Source organism: Aedes aegypti, chromosome 1 (assembly GCF_002204515.2).
Source record: "Aedes aegypti strain LVP_AGWG chromosome 1, AaegL5.0 Primary Assembly, whole genome shotgun sequence".
NCBI classification, from domain to species: Eukaryota; Metazoa; Arthropoda; class Insecta; order Diptera; family Culicidae; genus Aedes; species Aedes aegypti.
This window is the reverse complement of record NC_035107.1, coordinates 119,460,848-119,484,051: the sequence shown is the minus strand read 5'-3', so window position 1 is coordinate 119,484,051 and position 23,204 is coordinate 119,460,848. Positions and strand designations below refer to the sequence as shown.

The 23,204-nt window shown below is 36.5% G+C and overlaps 1 protein-coding gene across 2 annotated transcripts in view; it reads right to left on the bottom strand.

The window, feature by feature from the left end:
• LOC5577264 overlaps positions 1-21,531 on the bottom strand; it is a 248,733-nt gene extending 227,202 nt beyond the window's left edge. The window contains exons 1-2 of one of the 2 annotated variants that reach the window (XM_021846342.1): positions 21,458-21,531; positions 13,293-13,847 (exon numbers count right to left, since the gene is read on the bottom strand). In XM_021846342.1, coding sequence (XP_021702034.1) covers positions 13,293-13,353 — 61 coding nt within the window. In that variant the 5' untranslated portion in view covers positions 13,354-13,847; positions 21,458-21,531. The remainder of the gene's footprint in view (positions 1-13,292; positions 13,848-21,457) is intronic. The other variant, XM_021846350.1, reaches the window with a different exon arrangement.
• Positions 21,532-23,204: the final 1,673 nt, after the last annotated feature.

Below are 23,204 nucleotides of genomic sequence, written 5' to 3'. Positions count from 1 at the left end.
TGAAATTGCCTTCTCCTCACGTTTTTAGACGGATCAAGAGTTTAAGATCATCGTCTATAATCACGGATTCAAATTTTACTTCACATTTTGGAATTGCAATGTTCCTGGCTTCAACAATGGAATTTGTTAAAGTTTCAAGAGCATTGTCAATATCAATTTTAGTTTCTAAAGAAATGTTAACATCAAGATTAGAGTCAACATACGTTTCATATATATTCCAGTCGGCTCGTAAATAATTGAAAGTGGAGCTGATAGGATTGAGAATCGCTTCATGCGATATTTGAAATGTTCACTCAGGCTTTTGTCATTCATTTGTTCTCTCTTATTCGGCGTTCGAAGCAAAGTGAATCATGAAAGTGCCCAAGTAGCTCTGCACCCCATTACATTTTCTGTAATCTTGATCTAGTTACACACAATTTTGACCTTAGTTGGTAGAAGCGTTAAAGTAGAATCTAATAGAGCTAAATAGAAAGTACTCTTCTGTGAATATTACATTTGACGGAACTTCATCTATACACTTATAATTTTTATAGGCTGAATCTTGAATTCTTATCGACTTGAAGTCATTGAAAAGTTTTGGGATCTACACAGTTTATAATTTTTAGCGGCCTTTAAGGTGTCATTTTTTAGGAGTTTGGATGGAAATGTGAAATGGCAAAAATTTTGATTTCACAAATGTTACAAATTCTTACATACATTTACAACATAAAATACTTGGGTGATCTTTTGAAAAGATTGAAAATCTTCTAAATGAAGGATTAATAATGTAAAGGTTAATTTATTTGTTTGAAAAAATTTTAGGCAATATCTTGAAATATTGGGAGTACAATAAAATATTCCAAATATGGTACTCAACTAGACCTGCTACCTGCACTAGATCATATAAAATATACACTATCATATTGGATATTGATCGTAAAACAGTATAATATAAGTAATTGAAATAAAACCGATTACGGTCTCATTTTCAAGTCACTTTTAGTCACTTTTCCGAGGATCAAAAGTCACTTTTTAGTTACTTATTTCTCAAATCTGGTCACTAAAATAACTTTTTTCGGTATCACTTCTTGCTACCAGCCCTGTGGGGCTCTGCACAAAAATCATGCTCGCTCTTTCACTCTACCATGAAGTTAGTAAACAACAAGGCCAGTAAACGTCAAAATCTCATACATAATCAAAACAGTGCAGAGCCCCATTGGTCCATAATCGGCAATGTTTCGCAAGATCTAACAAGCTTGATAAATAGAAACAGCGAAGGAAAGCTCCAAAGAGAGAGAGCGATGATAAAACCCATTGGGGGTAAGTGTTTTACTTTACTGACATGATAAACAATCCCCGAACATCCTATAGCAATAGTGTCTTCCAGGTTTGGAACCCCTCGATATAATCAGAGCTGTAACAGTAGAGGATAAACAGACTCTCATGATGTGCAGCGGTTCAAGATTGTTACAGAGAGCAATAAATGTGAGGTACTCTCAATTTTCTCAGAATTCAACCCTTGCTTTCGACAGATACGCATATTTTGCGGTTTTCTTTCTCTTCATTAGAGATTTCGCTCAAAATGTTATACAATACGTAACAGAGTCGGAACTAGAAAGTTATTACCACTGTAAAGAGCATACTCATAGAGAGCCTCTTTTCTGCAGATAGGATAATTTCGCATGTGGATACTGATATCAATGCAAATGATCGTTTATTGAGTCATGGCATGTGGTTTGCGTTAAATCTTTGGAAATGAACTAACAATTAAGCCATTACGTTTATTGCTGCAATTTATATTATGATTTGCAAACTACAACTATGCACACTTTCACCATGATGATTGTGCGACATGAGAAAGATAAAGATCGCAGTGGATATCTTTGCAATGTACGTATATCTAGCCCAGTATCGAGGTGTATGAGATGTGAACCAACTTGACGCTAGAAATATAAATAAGCTCAGACGTGTTCTATAATAAGGGCGTATTTCTCTTCATCGATCCTCTATTCTTCAAATAAAGATGACCAGTGAATGAACTTGTTCACCCCATTTGCAGAAAATAGTATCGATGGCGAGAAATCGATCATCCAACATACGCCCTCATTCTAGAGCACCCTCGAGTTGTGGTGTAATGTGTAATGGGTCTCTTTCGTTGCTCTTCGTTGCTCCTACGCCCACAGCATAATCGAACAAAAGACTTAATCGAGTGCAAATACAGGAAACCCATTGACCCGCAATTACCAGCTACAACAACTGGCAACAACTCCGTGAAGTGTCAATTTCGAAATGAATTTTCCCAACAACGGAAAAAAAAGGTGAAAAGAAGGTAAATTAGCTCTCGACACATGGGCCGTTTCACAACAACGACGACGGCTACTGCACTACAAATTATGATTAAACCAACGGACTCTGTTGTCACTTGGAATCAGTTGGTTGTTAGGGTGTTCTTAAAAAAAACAATTTTATTTTAAACCATAGTGCTCAACCCTAAAAATACTATTTTTTATAAATCTATCAGGCAGAACCTTTGAACGATTTTCTAGAAAATTAATTTGTTCTACAAAATTCCTATAGATGAGCATATCTTTCATCCTACCCAGGTAACCAATAAGCCGTATATTGGGCCAAAATGTTAAATAGCACTATATAAGCCGTATATGGGGGATTGGGCCCGATATACGGCTTATGGTTACCTGGGTAGGGTTGAGCCCCATGACTTTTCGAACATTGATTTTTTTCTGGGACACCCTATTGGCTATGTGCTGGCTAATGATGATGGTGATGATGCCGATGACGATGATTGCCAACAACAACAGTCCCATACGGCTAGTTTCACAGAGTCTTCGAGTGCGGATTGGTAGCAGAAATAAGGGTGTAATCATACACTCTGACACACTCTTCGACCGTTCGGTCGTTGGTCATACATACTTGTGGGATAGGTGGCTAGCTCCGTTCGTAATGACACGCGATCAGCCTAGTCCACACCCCTTTCCTGGGTTTTGTGCTGATTAGCTAATAATGCTGGTGCTGAGATCGATTGGCAGCAGTAATCATGTGAATACGAGAGCAAAATGTTGGTTATAGTGTTATAAATGTTCCCCCATTTGATATGTAGGGTAGGATGTTTCCTAGCTATCGATCCAGACAGAAATGATTAGATTACTCAAAATTGTGTAACATTATCATAGATCATTCCTCGCTGGACTTCACTTAATGACCTATGTAACAATGAGAGATCCATTCCTCTCTCGCTCTTATCTTTCGATTATAACACTGTAATACTAAAGATTTGGGAAGTTTTTCATTATAGATCGATAAGCTAGCGTTTCATACAAAACACGCAACAGAAGACGTTAATGTTGAATTATTGATTAAATTGGGACAAAGCCTAATTCTCACCTTAGTGTTCTTATGCAACCATTCCATGAAAAACCGATCTAGTGGGTCACCGAATTCCGTGAAAATTTGATATTTTGTTTCTTATCCGAAATGTTTTTGGATTTTTCGATTAAGGTGACCATTTCCGAGACAGTGTGACCAGAAACAAAGCGACACTGCAAAAATTTTATATTTTTAAAAATCATAACTTTTGAACATTTTGATTGATTTTCAATTTTCTTGGACAAAATGAAAGCTAAAGATTTTGACTTTTCAAGAAAAATATAAAATTTTACAAACAATGTTTTTTTTACATGAAAAAAATAAAATAAAAAAAATCCATTTTTTCGTGTTTTGAAGGCCTTGGGTTGAAAAGGGCTATTGCTGTTCCCATTTTTTTCTTGCAAGTTCAGAAAATGTTACGTTTACTGTCAAATTTTCAGCGATGTATGTTTTTTTAGTTTTTGAGATACAGGGGATAGGCAAAATGATTGAGATAGGCAAAATTTTGCCCTAATTCAAATGCTCATAACTTTTTGAAAAATTGATGAAATTGGATGCATCTGGAAGCATTTGACGGAAAATTTGGTCTAGTTTTGCCTGACCATGCATGTTGGCCACCGGACACCGGAAATGTTCCGGATTTTCCGAGGTCATGTCCAAAACACCTTTTTTTCTGTCGCTTGTAATTTTGTGCGGTGTGACATTCTATGGATGTTAACATTTTTCCAAGAAACTAGATCTAATCGAAGATTGAGTGCAGGTGGACGCAATAAGATTCGTTGGAAATCTTCCGAGATATGGCCATTTCCGTAAAACTTGTTCCGGAAAACATGACCAGTCACGTTTGTATTTCCAATCATGTATATATCAACCGGAACTATATCCAAGTGGGCATCAAATTTTAAGAAGATGCTTCCGGGAAAGTATTCAGAACCATTAGATGCTCTGACCAATTTATAGTGGGTTCTAGGTGAATCCTGGGATTCTTGTGTGGATGCTTAGATTCCAGTGAGTCCAGTTAATCCAGTATAGAACCAGAACGTACACTGGAATTACAGTGTGGAGAATCTTAGGATACTAGTGTGAATCTGGAGATCGAATGTAGATCCTGCGATTGTAGTATGGAGTGGGTAATTCAAGTTTGGGTGGTTAGATTCCAGTTTGGATCTTGAGATTCCAATGTTGATCTTGTAATTTCAGTGTGAATGCTTTGATTGCAACAAGGATCCTGGGATTCCAGTGTAAATCTTGACATCCCAATGTGAATTCTTGTATTCAGTGTAGATTTTTTTTTCAATGTGGATCTTTAGAGTCCAGAATGGGTAGTCTGTATCGAAAGACCGTATTATGATTCATAGAATATCAGCAGTAATCTTGGGATTACAGTTTAGATTGTAATATTTCAATGTGGATACTTTGATTGCAACGTATATCCTTGGATTTCAAGGTTGTTGATTTTTGGATTCTAATATAGAATATGGGATTTCAGTGTTGATCCTGGAATTTTATTCTGAATCCTGGGTTTCGAGTTTTGATCTTTAGATTACAGTGCGGACTGTGGGATTCTAGTGAGGATTCGATTCTGGAATCCCAGTGTGGATTCTGTTATTTTAGTGGGAATGATAAAATTGGAATCCTGCGATTTATGTATGAACCCTGGGGTATCAGTGCAAACCTGTAGAAATTACGTGGAAATACTGTGAAAATAGTGTGAGAATTTTGTGGAAAACTATATGAATCGTTTGGAAATGCCGTGAGAATTCTGGCATTCTTGTGAAAATCTTTTGAGAATTCTTTGGGAATACTGTTGGAATTCATATGGGAAATTCTATAAGAATTCTTCTGGATTTTTGTAGGGATTCTGTGGAAAGCTTCACAAGTCCTTTAAATTTTTTGTAGAAATAAATGTATTGAAATACACAAATTTCAATGTAGCGTAAACCTAGGCATACAGTAAAAATAAACCAATTCATCTATTGTTGAGGCATCTCGTTTAATTTTCAGCTAAAGATGCTTGAATGCAACATGAACGTGTGAATTTAAATTGCATTCGATTGAAAAATAAGAGATTGATTGTTGAAATTTCAGTTTATTTTGATGCTCCAAATATGTGCATGAAAGTAAAGTTGTGGGCTTCGTAGTCGTGCGGTTAGTGTCACCGAGGCATTTAGTCGTATCGTGCTAAGGAGTGGGGATTCGATTCCCGCCCAAGACCGAAAATCTTTTCGAGAGGATTGTTTTCCGACTGTGCCACTGGGCGTTAAAAGTCCGTTGTCTAGTATGGTGCTTCCTTCAAAGGGCAACACTGGAAGCATTAACGTGTAGTGTCTTAAATTGATATTTACAACAAATTTTTTGCTTTTTGTATTCAAAATCCTTCTTTTAGAAACTGCCTTTGGCCACGTCCTTGCAGCACCACAGAAAAGCAAGCCTCCATCATCTTTCGCATTGCAACACGTTTTCAAATAAGCCAGCCATGACCCCCGAAGGTGCAATATTTTTCATTACAAGAGAAACAGCAGAAAACCGTGAGCAGCGAGCACCGAGAGCAAAGAGATCAGCTGCTCGTTTTAAGTTAAAACCGAAAGAAAAAAAAACCTTTGAATATGTTAATCCACAGCTGAACCAGCCAGCAGCGGCATGCAATAATAAAAATACAATTATACACCATCTCGTCATCATACGGCGGCGGCACTTTGCTGTTTGCCACCGCTGCTGCTTGGAGGTTTTTTTTTTCACTTAATTTTTCCCTTCAACCTTCTCTAAAGTGTACGAGCTTCGGAGCGTGTGCGCGCCGCGATCTTTTCTCAAAGTGCGATCGCGAAAAGTGACGGCTTCGTTTCCGACCCGCCTACCCACTAACCAATGAATGCAAGCCACAGTGTTGGACGAAAGATTTGCAACTCTTTCCGATTTTCCATACAAAATGATAAACTTTGGTAGATCTCAATTATTTGAGGACCGATTTGAATGTTTTTTTAAAAGCACGATGGATATCAACATATATTTTTGAGTAATTCATTCAATCACGAGTCCAAAAGTAACAACAATTTGATAAAGTGAAATTTTTGACGAAAAATTAGATTTGAATGATTAATCTAAATATATGAGAAGCCTACACAAAAATTCACTTTGGTGAAGCTGTTATCGCTGAAAAATCACTTGGAAACAGGGATTGAATTTTGGAAAAAAATGAGAATATCTCACATATCGCTCTCTACAACAATCATGATCCGCAGCTCATCATGAGAGTCTGTTTAGCATCTAATGCTACAGCTCTGATTAGATCCATATAAACAAGCTCCAAACCTGGGAACAGTATTGCTTCATGATTTTTAGGAATTTTTTATCACCTCTATAAAATAAAACACCTACCCCCTATAATAAATAAGCGAGAGAAATTAGTTTTATCATTGTTCTCTCTTTAGGGCTCTCGTGCGCAGTTGATATTTATCGAGCTTGTTGCAACTTGCTAATCATTTTCGATCATCGACTCACTTCTAAAATCCCTCTAATTTTGTATGAAAAATTGAAAAAGTTGCAAACGTATTGACCAATACTGTAGCCAGTAGCATCGCGGTTATTCATTCAAACTAACGCTACCAGATGCATTTGGTTGTTGGAGCGGCTGTTGATGGTGCTGATGATGATGCAGGCAGTCGGTACTAGTTAGATGATGCTGGGTGTTGCAAAATTAGAAACAGCATCACCATTAGGACGCATCTTCGACCCATTCGATGGAGAGGTGCACTGCGATTTGTCGAGCCTTCAAAAGTGTTTATCGATTGCTAAAACAACAACTGCTTCTCTGAACTGCATTTACGCTTGAAGCGGTGCACTTTAGGCTTCGGAAAAATTATCGAGAAAAAATCATTTTATGAGTATTGATTTGTTTAATGTTTGCCATCTGCCAACGCTATGTTTAGTGGAACATTTATTGGGAAGTGAATGTACCTAAAATCAACTCTGTACTTCTTCAGAAATTAGTCAAGGGTTTTTTTCGAAGGTATTGCTTTTGAAACACAAAGAATTACTTAAATGATTCTTAATATAAGCTACTTTAAGGATTTCTCCAGTAATTTTCCAAATTTAGATCTGTCGTTAGTAGAATTATTTGCTGCTCGAATTTCCCTAAAGCTAACTCAAAAAGTTCACGTGGTGTATGAAGTAGGGGGAGATCCCCCAGTACCGGACACTTAAGCCACTAAATTCATAATTCGAAAAATATTGATTTTATGTGCTCGTGTTACCCATTTATGATAAATATTATCATTTTTATAGTGTACAAAAATAAACTTGAAAATATAAGTATGAATTTTGACATCGCATTTTGATGATGTATTTTAGTACCAAATTGATCGATCTTGAAAGGTGGCACCCAATACCGGACACAATCTGGAAATGCCTCGAATTCTGTAAATTTGAACATCATTGAATGTGTTTACTTTAGGAATAGTATATAAATGCCAATTCAATGCATTTGTAACATTTACAAGAACAATTTGAGTATATCATAGTTTGCAAGATGTCCATCAAAAACCTCTTTCTGATATGATGAAAAATAGCACATTTTACGATGTTGTACTGAATGTTCATTTTTCTTAATTTTATTGCATGTTTGATACCATGATCAACGGAATCCATTAAAAATGAATGTATTTTGAGACACTCGTGCAATAATTACAAAGATATCAACAAATCAGGCTGTCCGAAACTGGGGGACAGGAGGTGCTTTAACAAAATTGTTATTTGTCCATATTTAGTCCAATTATGGTACAAAATACATTCATACTATCAAATTAGGATTATGTTCGAATATGCTTGCGTGATCCAAAGTATTTTTTCATATTCAAAATAATTACTAAATAGGCTCAAAATTAAGGTAATACAACATTAATTTTCAATCTTTTGTACTTTTTTAAAAAGGCATGCATATTTCAAGGATGTGTTATTCTACGCAAACATTAGTCTCCAGAATAGCTTCCTTTACTACTAATACACCATCTTGATTGGACCATGATTTCTCAATGTTTCGACTTTGTCCGGTATTGGGTGCTGTCCGGTACTGGGGGATCTCCCCCTAAACCTATTTTCTTTTTTATTCGACATCATTTTTGCTCAATATCAGCGATTGCAGCATTCTTTTTCATTTGATTTCGAAGCACGATCAAAGCAAGCGAAGATAAACATCTCATCTGTATCGTTCCATGGCAATGTTTTACAAGTTGTGACAAGCTTGATAAACAACAAAAGTGAAGAAGATCCCCAAACAGAGAGCGATGATGAAACCCATATCTCTCTCTTATTTACCATTGGGGATAGTTGTTTTACCTTGTACCGATAAACAATCACCGAACATCTGATAGTTAGAAATAATTTTCCCCAGGTTTTAGCTTGTTTACATGGGTTTTATTATGCACTGTTATCCTCCTGATATAATCAGAGCTGTAGAAGTAGACGATAAACAGACTCCCATGATGTGCAGCAGATCATGATTGCTACAAAGAGCGATAAGTAGGAGTAATTCTTTTAATTTTCTCAGAATTCAACCCCTGCTACTGACAAAACCTGATCGGCTGAACTTTAACGTTATTTTTTATGAAAATCGATGTTCAACCATTGATTGACCCATTCACGGGTTTTCCCGTCCCATAGATTATCATATGACCCGGTCACTAACTAATGTCCTACTAATTTTAACGGCTTGTCATCGAAAAAGGTTAGATTCCTCTAGGGGGTAGCGGCCACGGTGTCGCGCGCATTTGTGCGATGGCTGTCATACATAAAAAAACGTTGATTTTATAACCGTGAGAAAATCGTTCTTCCCAATATCTCGATGGCCATATGCAAAACCCATCAAAGTCATCATCATAAAAGGAAGACCCTCGAGACGATCGACGACGCTCTAGCAGCCGTCCTCCCCATCAATCTAAACGGCCACGCTATAGCCAACGACAGCTTCGAACGCAAACTTGAAACAAAACAAGCCACAAGTGCATCACCTATTTGCACTAGGGTGGTTCGAATTTCGAAAAATGTTGGAAATTCAATCTCCAATTCCATTTTTACAATATTTATTATGAAAACTGAGTTTTACCAAATTGTCAGTAATTTCTTTGACGGTTTTAAGGTGAAGATGAATCGAAGCCAAAACTCAAATTTTCAAGAGCACAAATGTGGAGAACCAAACATCCATTCAAGCTGAAAATTCAATCGATTGGTCACCACCAGCTAGGGATCAATCAATTAAATTTTCAGCTTTAACGGATGTTTGGTTCTCCAGATTTGTGCTCTTGAAAATTTGGGTTTTGGCTTCGATTCATCTTTACCTTAAGGTGGCCCAAAGACGATGTAGAATTATACGGAAATATAATTTTTATTCACAAAGATTGTAAAGTATTTAATTTTATGATAGTTATATAAACACCGGATTATATTGAGTAAAGCAGCGGTTTTCAGATCGTGCTCCGCGGAGCACTTGGTTGAGCAGGTGCTCCGCGACCATTTTGAAATGTTGTACCAACGCCTTAAAATAACCTTTTATTTTAAAATTTGTTTTCAATCATACCAAACAATCGATCTTGTTGTAAATTTATCGATGAGGTTCTTTTTGGTTGCGATCAAATGACATAATTTTTATATAAGATCCCTGTTTTGTTTGCTAGATATGTGCTCCTGAAAATTTGGAGGTAGTTTCAATTCACGTTCACTTAAAGTTTATAACGTTATGGTGGATGACAAAACACAGTTTACACGGTGCTGAAATGTTGGTATTATCGAACTTTCATATACCTTGGATACTTTTACGAAAACGTTCAGTATTTAGGATAAGATTTTGTATTTGGATTGTTAAAAATATTCTGCCATCAAAAATTGCTCACACATTTTGTATAGGATAATTGTAGCTGCAGAATTGATTTCTCTTGAATTACACTTTTAAAGCAACAACCCTTAAAGTCGAAGAAATCGAAATTTCCCGCACATAATAGTTTGAAACATTTAGGATGTCAAAGTATTGTCAGAATACTTCTCCTCATCGACAAAAATCTGAGGTATTGTAAAATGGGAAAAAATTAATCGGAATAACCTTTCTCGCAAATAGTTCGTATCATCATTTTTGCTTTTCTTCTGTATATTATTGAGCTTATAAAAGTTATTTATTATTTAATTAGTTTCATTCATTCTTAATTTTCATAAGCATGTTGAATTCATCAAAGGTAACGAATTTCTTTATAAATAATGCCGAACTTTCCAAGAAATTTACCTATATTTTGGCGTTTAGGCGAAATTTTGACACCGTGATACAAAATTATGAATCTTTGACGAGTTTAATCAAGATTAATCATATTTTCGTGACTGTTTAACTTGTGATTATTCCATTCAAAAAGGGTCAATTGAAGCTTGTGAAAAAACAGTATTTAAGACGAAGTGGTGGTGAAGAATAGGTACTCCGCGCAACAATTATATTTCAAAAAGTGCTACGCGAGCCAAAAAGGCTAAAAACCCCTGGAGTAGTGGAATTAACAGGTATTTGAATCTAATCACTAACTCTTACAAAAGTTAAATATTAAATAACTAGTGATCCCGGTAAACTTCGTTTTGCCATCAAGCCATCATTTTTTCGCTCGAACACGCCGGAGCCCGAATGAATGCAATAGTGAAAGAATTATGCGAATACGTTGACCCGTTCTTAAGTCACTCGTGACATACAATCACCATTTCATTTTTATTTATATAGAAGATATTAAATCAATGAAAACACACCAAATTATTCTACAAAATTTGAAGATATTGGAATTAAATGAAAATCCGCTCATTGTATCTAAATTTAGACCATATTCCACAAGAAGGCAAAGTTCAATAGCCAATAAGTTCTCTTTTTGTCTTCGAAATTATGCGTTAACTTGGCCCATGACTGGTACCTGAAAAAAAATGATCTGGTGAAACTCGCGTTGAATCCAGGGAGAATTGTTTGAATAGAAACGATATATCGTCAAAAACTTTAAATAGTTCTCTTATGAAGTTTGCTAAAAATAATATGGATGTCCACAAAATAATCTTTCCGGAAACATCACAGTTTTTGCCAAAAATATCGCCAAAAACTAAGCGAAAAACTGCTCAATAATCAGTAGCAGTATCTCTTGGAATCCGCCAAACATGAATGTATCTGTCATCTGTAGTAGGACTCAACTTAAATATTCCTAAAATATGACAAAATTCATTCTAGTTTAGCAGCTTTACCAGCTGCTAAGAATCTGCCAAAATTGTGGAAAATATCTTATACAGTATCAGTGGCGAACTCACCAAGGGTGAAAAACTATTTTTGATGAAATGGAAGTAAAATGTCTGAGCTCACCAGTCGTTTTCTATGGTGTCTTAGCAGAAGATTGAAAAAAAATCGTAGGGCCCGTTTTGAAGTGACGCCCTTTGGCGCCGTCTTCAAAGTACGTAACTCTCTAGGAGGAGGGGAGAGTAGGCTCAAGCGTTACGGACGGGGGGAGGGGGTAGTCGAACATTTCCAAATTTAACGTTAAGTAATAAATGAACGCTGTCTTTTGATATTATAACTCCACAATTTCAAAGGAAATCTAAGGTATTCAAACGGGTTTTCATTATCAGTTATCATCAGCTGAAACAAACCGTCAAAACTTGGTTGGATGTTAGTTTGTTTAGTCAATTGTAACGTCTGGGAGGGGTCTGGATGCTTTGAATGAGAAGATCGACAACACTTTGAGTCACGTTCTTTAACCATTAATTTCAAATAGATTAATAATACATTTTAATACGGTAAGCAAATGTATTCAATAACAAACTGCAATATTAACTTTTTTGGTTGAAGCAGCTAGTGAGCCTAAACTCCACATGCACAGTTTGCGACCGATCAAAATGAATGGAATCTCTGGATTATTTGTCCCGGGATGAACACTCTATATAGAATCCACTTAAAAAATAATTCGCAATCAACCAATTACCTTTCCTGTGGTCTTCCAAAGCTTTCAATTAACAATCGCCTTGATACCCGTTAGGAATCGTAATGGAAATTCATCAAGCATCTTAGCAAGAAACTTGTCAGCAAACCCTAGACGCCATTCTAAGAATTTTCCAAGGATCTCAATATTTCAAATATTCTATATATCTCTAAATATTCATTAGCTTGAAACATGCAAAAAGCCAAATGTGTATGCTTATCGGGCCAACCCTCGGCATCGTGATTGAAAATTTGTCAAAAACTCATGATTTTGATTATTTTTCTAAATGTGTACCTTCAAAACTACTAGAAAAATGATCTCAACCGTTTTGAAGTGAATCGTTTAAGAATTCCAGAAAAATATTTGTTTTTTACAGTGTTCCCAAATACACATATTTTCAATTTTAAAACTTAAATCGGTTTTTCGTCGAATGAGTATACATATTTCTAAAATTTTTGACTCCTACTTTGTTGCCACAGGAGCGGACGAAATCTTGGACCTTTTTTATTCTGACTCCGACATTTTCCAGTCTAAAACTCCCCGAAGTGTAAGAAATTGTGTTTTTGAGTTAACAATCCGAATCTTTCATATAAAATTCCAAGCAATCTTTCGGCGAAAAATGTATTGCTCAATACAAAATTGTTTTGTTTTGTACAATTGACAATTTAAAAAAAACACAGAAGTGTTGCCAGATTCTCTTCTTTTGTACAAATGCTCAAAAAATATCAAACAGAGAAAGCAGGAAATAAATTATAAGCTCTTGTAGTTTTCAATTGACACCGGTGTTTTCTGCAATTTCCCGGTCATTTGGGATTGTCGGGTATTTCCGACTTTTTTCCGGATAGGTGTGACACCAAGTAAAGAAGATTAGCGAGATGAGGTTTCCCTACTCTTTTTGGATTTTGAAACACCCTAATTCACACATGTATCGTCATCGCGTAATGAAAAAAATATATTTACCTATAATTAGCAGGTATCCAAATATGACCAGCACTGCCAGAGATGACCGTCGTAGGAACATCTTCTTCTACGGGGGGGCTGACCGATGTCTTCCTGAACTGAACGCGCAACAGCCACAACAACAATTACCACAACACTAAACGTAAGCGCGACACGCGCGATGAACTCTCACTTTCAATGAACGGCTTCGGCTTGAATATCTAGGTACTTTGCCTACGGTGCAGCTGTGCAGAGAGTGTGTTGCGATGGAAGATGCGCGCTGATTAAAATCCCGTGAAGACCTGCTGAGTTGGACCAACAGATTGAAGAAGATGCTCCGATGGCTACAAACCGCTGAGGCTGCTGCTGCTCTTGTTGATGATGATAATTATTATGTCACTTTGTATTTATATTTTCCCGTTTGGAGTACGTTTCCACCGCTGAAGACCGATGAAGATGGGACTTGCTTTAGCTCACGACACACTTTTCTTATTGAAACGGCGCAAAATTACACACGGCAAATACACCAATCGCACAACAACATACTTTGCATAAAACAGCATGCATAAACCGGTGCTAGGAGAAAAAGCTACAAGTAAACGTATGGGGAAGTGTGGGAAGAACACCTTCGAGACGGGGAGGGTTATGCAGATGACACCCTACGGGGGGTCTTGAACGAGCTGGAAAGAAGAATCACTTTTATACGCGAAAGGTACGAGCTCTGGAGATTGTTCGTAGTGTTGCACACTAGGACGTCACTTGTTCAATCGGTTTTTGGATGCGGTGCGAGGATCAGATCTTTGCTGCCTGAGAATACCTAGGAAACGATTACTGCTCGACAAATATCGTATTCTCGAGTTTGATAAAAATCGTACTTAATTAGTATGAAAGTCGGAAGTCTGATCTGAATAAACCAGGATTAGAGCATTGAGAACATAACTACGTTTTTGTATAACTATGTTCTTGCAATCATGTTTTGTGGAACGGAGGTGAATGGAAACTTAGCAAAATTGTCTGCGTCCCTCATGTCAAGTCGTCGAATGATTACCAAGAAATAAGGGTGAATTACTTGATTTTTTCAAACCATGTAGTTAACTAAGAACCCAAAGTTTCCTGATGTTGCAAGGCTTTCAATATTCGAAAAGGGAGACTTTCATAGGTCAAAGGGCTTATATTCTTCTTCATGCTTTTATCGCTTTGAAAGAGTATTGAAGTCCTTGATCATATCCTCTCACGAATTCAAGAAACCACGAGGCATTAGGAAATTTTGGGTATTATTTTTTAAATGTCATAGTTCCAATACAGTTTTGAGAGTGCACTATTCTACGTTCAGATCATTTTAGAGACACAGGTTTGATAGACCTCAGACTTCATAAAGGTGCCCATGTCTTGATGATGATTTGATGACTTTGAAAAGTTGGACCAACAACACTTTTGTAAGTAATTTTCACGCATGCAAAAAATCGATTTTGTGCTGATTTATGCGAGGTATGCAACTGAAACGTGAAGCGCTCAAGTAAAATTTCTCCTGTTTACCAAAGTAATTTTAACAGCTGATTCAGTGTGAGCGAAAAGTCACTTTTACTTGCGGAATAATTGAGCGGCACATTTTTCCATACTCTATTTGATTTATACTGCAGGTGTTACCGATGAAAACAGATCTACATCTCAACAACGTACAGCTCAAGTAATTTTGGTAGCGGAATCATTCCTTGACCATTTCTTGTCATATTCTTTTGCACAGTACTTATGAATAGCGTACCAGCCATTATGCTTAATATCTCTAATTTCTTGTAACATTGAGAGGCAGGTATCGCTAATTATCTTCATGTGTCATTTACTTTGTGAAACAGAAAAAAAATCAACAAAGGTGTTAAAATTTCACAGATTATGTTTTGGTCCGGAAGAGCTCGATTTTGTGCGAATTGTACTCAATTTTGTGTAACTTCATTTAAGCGTGCATTGTTCTACGCAAAAGCTTACGTCAACGACATCTTGGTGCTAATATAAAAAAAATTAAGCGTGTTGGAACCTTCAGAAAAATCTTACACACATTATTGCGACCTCTGTCGGGTTTTGGATAAAAAATCAAACGACAAAAGTTTGAAAAGACGAAAGATCGAATTGATCGAGAGGATATGAAGTCAAAAAACACAAATCAAAAAATTATTTTCGACCTTTTAAAAGAGCGAGCAATGGCACTTAAGCCTAGGATAATCAGCCCGGACGAAAGGTGGAAATACCTTTGTCTCATCCCAGCCTTGGATGTCTTGGTAGTGTCATTCTCAAAACACACCAAGTCGTTCCCATAGGGGACGTTAGCCACAAGGAAGGACGTTTCAAGTAATACTGTTTCATATGGTATGCCCTCTTCAACATCTAATCCAATTTCTCTCGCCGTTCCCTTACGGTACCTATCCATCTAGTATTCATTGCTTTCTTCTCCATGCTCCCTCTTACTTCGAGCAAAATAGACCGATATGCCGATAAACAAATTCAAAATATAATTATCACGGTCGATACCTTTGTATGTAAGATAGTTAAATCGTGCATGACCCATGTACCGTCCAATGAATGAATTGGCTTGTTTAGGAGTATCCAGTCTTTTACATATTCTGATTCTACGTTAAAAATCGAACAAGAATCCAAAGTTTCAAAATTTTACGTACCCTGGAACTACTTTTAAAAATCGTTTGAAATTAGTATGGAAATCACTTTTGAATCACCCCTCGGCAAATTTTACTTTGGGACGAGCTGTCATTATATAAATTGAAATGTCATTGAGTCCACGTCAATCATTTATAATATCAAAATTAAGATATTGATGTGCAATAAAATCGTGTTATACTTAGAAAAATGTGCTCTTTCGATCAAGCTGCAAAAAACTATGATTTTTCTTACTAAACAACCCAATTGAACAAGTTAGCATTGCTTTTTCTTTCAGAGTAATGATTGTTTTGATCGTATTTCACTGACTATTTTGAACGATTAGAAGACAATCATTATCATCGACTGAGAAAAAGCAGTACTAACGTGTTCATTTTTTACATTCCTTGAAGCTCACGGTGGTGTTCTTGGCTCACCCACAGCGGATTTACGAATGTGCTTCCTAATTACCTATTTTTTACAATTTATTTTCGTAGGATAAGAGGATTCTTTAAACGGGATTGAGTTTTAGAAATACGTAGTCATCATGTTCTGGAAATTCAAAATCCAAAATTTTCATACAGGTATGTTTTTCAGGGAGAACACTCCCTAAAAATAGTGATTTTCAAGAACCTTGAAGCACAAAACTCAACCAAACTATGTTTAAACTTACTCCAATCATAAAACCGTGTTTGACAAAAGTTTGTATAATTGAATAAACTACTATGTAGAGGTATTTTCGATAAGTTTTATTGTTCCATTCAGTAGTTATGAAATTTCAAAGCTTGAAAATAGTTCAAAAACAAATGATTGATTTGAAGCACATCTAAATTTTCTCCAAATTGACTGAAATTTTGACCAGAAAAATGAAAAATCAAAATATTGGTTGACTGAGGAACTTCCAGACATTTGAATAGGTCTAGTCAGCACCAATGGAGTGACATTAATTTTCTGAGCAACGTCAGTCCCGACGATCGAATATCTTCTAAATCAGAAACGGCTGGTACGATTGTCCCTGTTTCTTTATTATGTTACAAAAAATGTTTGTTTATTGAATTATTCATAAAATCAATCATTCAATTGCCGTTGATTTTTGTATGGTCTCAAAAACTTTCACATAAGTATTTTGGCTTTACGTCTTGGCGTACATATTGTAATAGACATAACTGTCCTATGTGATCTTGGGGATACGACACTTACTCGTACAGTGGAGGACACACTCAGTTGAGTTCAACTAATTTTCATTCTTTTACCAAGATCCGCACAGCTGAGCGGTAAGCAAATTAATTTTAACTGATATGTCAGCCTTACATCAAGTATACTTATAACATCACCTTTGGGTGCCGTTACCAAACGTCACTTTTACTAAGATGTCAACAAACGACCTTTTACCGAGATTTTCACAGCTGAGATCGCCATTCGGATTTAAGTGTGTATTTGATTCTAGTGTATAACTGTTTCTGTTCATATTTAGAAAAGATTAATTTTATTTTCCTTCTTTCTGGAATTACACCCCTATTGAGACAAAGCCAAGTTCTCAAATAAGAGTTCTTCGGTTACTCATTAACTAAGAATTTGATTCGCCTATCATGATTGTTTTATTTTTTTATATTGTGTGTAAGAAAAATATACTCGACCGATGAGATCTAATCAACCATCCTGAAAATTCCACAAACTACGTAACGCTCTAGGGGGAAGGGGGAATAGCGTTTAATTTTTCCATACAAAAAACGTTACGGAGGGGGATGGGGTGAGGTGGTCAAAAATTTCCGATCTTAGCGTTACGTAATAAATGGACGCTGCCAAACGATTGATACGAAATAGAGCTCTTTTGAACTATTTTTACAAATAAATTTTGCCTAAGTCGTAAGCTTCTCCGATGGTTGCATTAACGAATAAGCGTTTTCATACCACAGATCAAATTCATGGAGAAGCTTGGTTGATGACTCTTCGTTCTTCATACTAAATGGCATTCTACCCCACCCATTCGGTCATTTTGAACCACCCCCATTTTTCAACCAACTTTTCGACACGATTTAAAATAGTAAAAAGCTCAAATTTGGAAAGTGTTTTCATGAAGGTAGGTAGCAAATATTGTAAAGTTGCTGTTAAGACTTTGAATAGCCTTAAAATGTAGATCTTATTACGAGAAAACGACACAAATCCTTAAGGTGGAGATGAATCGAAGTCAAACTTTAAATTTTCGAGCACGAATCTGGAGAACAAAACATTCGTTTAAACTTAATCGATTGAGCACTAGCTGAGCTAGTCTAGCTCACTAAGCTTCTAGGCAGCCATTTTTGGATTCAATCCTAAACGACTTTGTCGGCTTTGATTTGAAGCAAGATAGCGTAAAGAACAACTTGGGCAACTTCCATAATTCATTTCTACATGGAGGGTTTTGCACTGTCGAATAGCCTGAGAATTTGCAATTGCAATAAGAAGCAGTTCCATACGACGCTTCCTATTTGCTGCAATCTTGGAAAATTTCTTTCGAGTTCTTTAGTCTGAAGTTGGGATTCTTGACATTTGCAAAAGCCACTCATTGTTGGATTGCTCTCGATGTTATCAGCGTATGTCTTTTTTCATCAGCGTCAACTTCCTTGTCATATGCCAGTCTCTTTGTAACACTGTTGGTGGACTGATTCATTATAATTCAATTTTTTGAATAATTTCTTGACCCATTCCAGACAACCAGAAGTCACATAACAGTTTATGAACAAAGTCGTTTATTTATACAAATTGCATCACACTTGCGCTACATGGGGGATTAAATCGTTCGATCGATTAGTTTCCTCGCATACAGAGTTTTATGAGTGACATGAGTTCTCATGTCTATTTTTTTCTCGTCTAGAACACTCGTGCAAAGTAAGTCGTAAGTAAATAAGGATTGATCCGTAGCAGCAAATCAAGTTTGTTATCATAAATTTAGTCGCATACAAGTACAGATAAGTTCACAATAAAATGTACACGCTCGCATTACATGCGATATTTCATCATAGAATATATACACGTATATCGACTCCACTTTTGAACGTATAAGGCCTTTTCGCAACATCTTCTACGTGAAACTTTGCACATATAAGCATCGCATAACGTAAAAAGTGATTTCGTTCTACAAACATTATGGTTGTCTGGTATCCTTAGCGAACACCAGTACTCATCCATGGAATATTACTTAGAGGATTCCGTAAAGAGGCTTCGTGGTAGTTACCTATGATTTTCAAACGGATTCCAGCCTCGTGCCTTCTTACAAGTTCTTAAGGGTATCTGTTTAGATCTCATGGTATAATTTCTGACAATATCTTGAAAAATTTCTGGACAAGGATGAAACGATGATAAAACGATAAGAAAATTAAACAAAGATGTTTTGAATACTGATATGGTTTTCAGCGTAACCAAAATCTTGTTATTTTTTTTTTTTTGTTTTTTGGGAAAGTCCTCAGAAAATGTTGGTATTATGTCTAATCATTGGTATTATGTCTAATCGATTTTCGAAATGTCAGATAAGAACAACCCCAGTGTTACAACTAAAACCCCTATGGCGTTATTGTCGACACAGTGAACGTCAAACATGATCAAAAGTGAAATAGTTTCTATTTAGACTCAATTTTAAAATTAAAATTCAAATATCATATACCCTTTATTTGAGCGCGAAAAATGCTAAAGTACATAGTTGCTAGAACATGCTCTTTCGTGTCATTAAATAAAAACAAGATATCATCAAATATTTTTGGACCCTATTCTCAAAAACATGATGGATTTTTAAATACATATTTTGATATTTTTTTATTCCATCTTTGCAGTATTTGGCAAGATATAAAATTTCAATAATACGAAGATAAATTAATAAAACATGACGTCTTCAAAATTAAAATCCAAAATCCTTGAAATATTTTTAGAAAAAAAAAAACTAAAAACTGTGATTTAGCAAAGCCTACACGTATTTCAAGGGGAATCTAAGATACCAAAACTTATAAATAGTTTAGTTTATGTAAGGTATGGTTCGATTTAATCGTTTCAATATTTTCGTGGAGATTAGATTTACCCCCACCCCCTCTCCGTGGACTGGCATTGTCTTTTTCACAACCCCTCGTCTGAGTTATCCACGTGGTATATGGACGACCCCTTATTTCTGAGCTGCTGTGAATATGTCGACTTTACCGAAACACTAGAAGCCGAGATTTAGTCCTTTAAACTTGCTTATTTTGTTTGAAAAACGGCCAATGCGTACTTTAATTCTGTACTGCACTGTAGTTAATACAGTTGTCGGAAATAATAGAACCATTATTTTTCAGCCGTGTACATTAGTTTGAATTGAATTGAATTACTTTTTATTGAAGAAATTTTCGGCGTAGGAGGTTCATTCCCAGTCAGGTTAATGTACATTAGATATATTTCCTTATAAAGATAATACATAACTCATTCGTTTTACAACTTTAAAGACAACAATTAAAGACCTCTATAATAAACGCAAAAAAAAAACTTAAAGGATCCTAAAATTAAGGTTGAGGATTTTCCATACAATTGGTTTGAGTGACATTAGGAAATACATGCATAGCTGCGTTGTTGGCGTTTCAATTTCACACAACCTAAAAATCTTTCGAAAATACAATAATTATAAATATTTGAGCTAAAGCTAACAAGACAAAAAAATAAAAACTTTTTCAAACACCAGCCGACAATCAAGTTGCTATACTTTGATATCTTCGATTTCTGGCTTTAATGCATTTTTAGAAACCATTGCTAATGGTTTTTAGCACAATAAATTTGAATGTTAAAAAAAACTAAGTACATACAAATAACGGGCATTTATCTTTTATCCACTTCCCGTTCTTCGGCAACAAACTTCAATGAACAGCTAATTGTCACTTAGCACAGTATTCACAGCATCAAAGATCTGATCGTAGCACATCACGCGGAAAAGTTTAATTGCAGAATAGTGTTATTCAATACACCACACAACCGCCTGTCACACTGATCTTTTCCCTTCCACAAAAAACACGCGCTCAACCCTCTTCTCCTTTGGGTCGGGATCTCTTCTTCAGTGATTTACGAACCCCTTTTTGCTTGCGCACCTCGGCGCACACCCATCGAGCCCTAGCTAGTAGTAACACGTATAGTGGTAAGGAATATGCTCACACGATGGGGCTCGTAAAAATTGATTAAGAGGTTGTTGGGGCAACAACACATCCACCTTCATCGACGACGCTGATGATACACCACTCAGCTAGTGACTCTTCTCATGTCCATAGCGGGGTCCCTCAGGCTCAGGTTGTGTGCCCACAAGGTAATCGACAACCACTCGATTATGTAAAAAAAAACCAAACACGCGATCTTCTCAACCGTTTGAAGATGCGCAGCGTATCACGCACGAGTCATCTTCATTTCACTGAAATATCCTCTTTCGCTTTTAGTCACGATCGGCTGTCACGTAAAATGTCAAACGACTTCGTTGCGATTCACAGATCAGTCCACCGATTCGAACGAAGATCGAATCCCTTAATCAATCTAACCACCTAATACACGTGTCTACGCACTGCGACGAGGATTACGACGATAGAACGGACCCGGCCAAGAATACTAATCCTTACACAGAACGTCTCAATCTGAACAATCGACACGTACTGAATTAAAATATAAAAATTGTTTACTACCAAGCCCCCAGAGTAGATCCTCCAGTGGATGTATGGATATTCACGCTGCAGTGACCCCCTACTTCTGTGAAGGGAGTTCTCTCGCTGAGAGAGAGAGAGATTCGTGACGATCTACTGAGGTTACTTTGCTCGGGTGCGATCGCGAACCTTTGTGTGAGATGAATGAGAGAGAATCTCAGACCCATATGATCCTCAGAAATGGTGACGACTATATCCAATACATTCTGGTTACTAGTCGACCAGACGCCACATTACTTACTAAGCAATCATCTCAGTAATAGTGTCTCTTAGAAAAATGGTTAATCGAAAAGAAATTGATAGAAAACTCGACCTCATAAACATTCAGACAATGTTGGTAAAAAAATAATACAATCCAAATATTCTAAAACGCCATACCTACATAGCCTATACAAGTAGGTTATATGCCGGTAATAAACAATGCCATCGATGAAAGTTTCATTCATTACTATAAGCGTTCTTAAGAGCGCTGATAAATTCATCACAAAATTAGTCGCCGCAACATCTTATTTGAGTTAGAGGTAGTCTGTGTTCAAATTGCAACACTCGCGAATATCTATAACATTTATGCCTTTAAATGATTGAAATTTTGAGTAATATAGTTAATTATAGTTTGGTATGACTGTAGTGTTAAGATCCTGTAAACTTCATTAAAAACTGCCAATAAAATTTGAAATAGATTCGGAAAAGTACAATATGCGTGACGAAATTTTATACATGGATTTCGAAAACCCATCCTCCCTCGCAACGTGCACTACCCAAAAAAAACAGGAAATCATGATTTTTACTGCTTCCCGTGTCATTAAACGTCACAAAGCACATCTGACCAGCTATCGGAAAAATCATACCCGCAAGAGCCTATAGGTGGCACGAGACTATTTGAAGCTTTCAGGCACGAACTAAACATTTATCTTCTCTTCTTTCTGGTGCTATGTCCCAACTAGAACAGAGCCTGCTTCACCAGCTTAGTCTTGCTGGATAGCTGTCCGTTTACTGCTACAGTGCTACTGCTATCTGGGTCCCTTCTGTCCGGGATATCGCAAAGTAGCTTTTTACTAAAAGTTTTAAGCAAAATGTGAAGCATCGTGCTGAACTACGCCCATTTGAAGTCCAGAAGGCACTAAATCGTAACGATCAGCAGAATATAATAGTAAAATCACGGACTCGCTACGGAGCAAAAAGCTTACTAAGAGCATTCCGATTGGAGCGCAATTTGAAAAAAGTGAACATGAAAAAACTAAGCAAAGATGGTTTGTTTGGTACTCTTAAATTTTGGAGACAATTGGTTAAGAGGCGGATTTTGGCGATTCATAGTTGCTGTTTCAATTTTAACGTGGACCACCTTTATTAAATTATTATATTTTTATATTATGGTTGTCAAAAGCACCATCAAACCAATTTCCAGCTCCGTGATAAAGCCACACCTGTTATAACCAACATTTCTTATATTGTGTTCTTGATAGCCACGATAAATCTTTTGGTTGGTACAAATCAACTTCAGAGTCATAGATCCAAGTAAAACGGTAGTATCACTATCAGTATCCTCTCTCTGAATTCTCATTAAATCTCTTGTAATCTCATCAGAGTTCAGAATTCTCATGAAAATCATCTC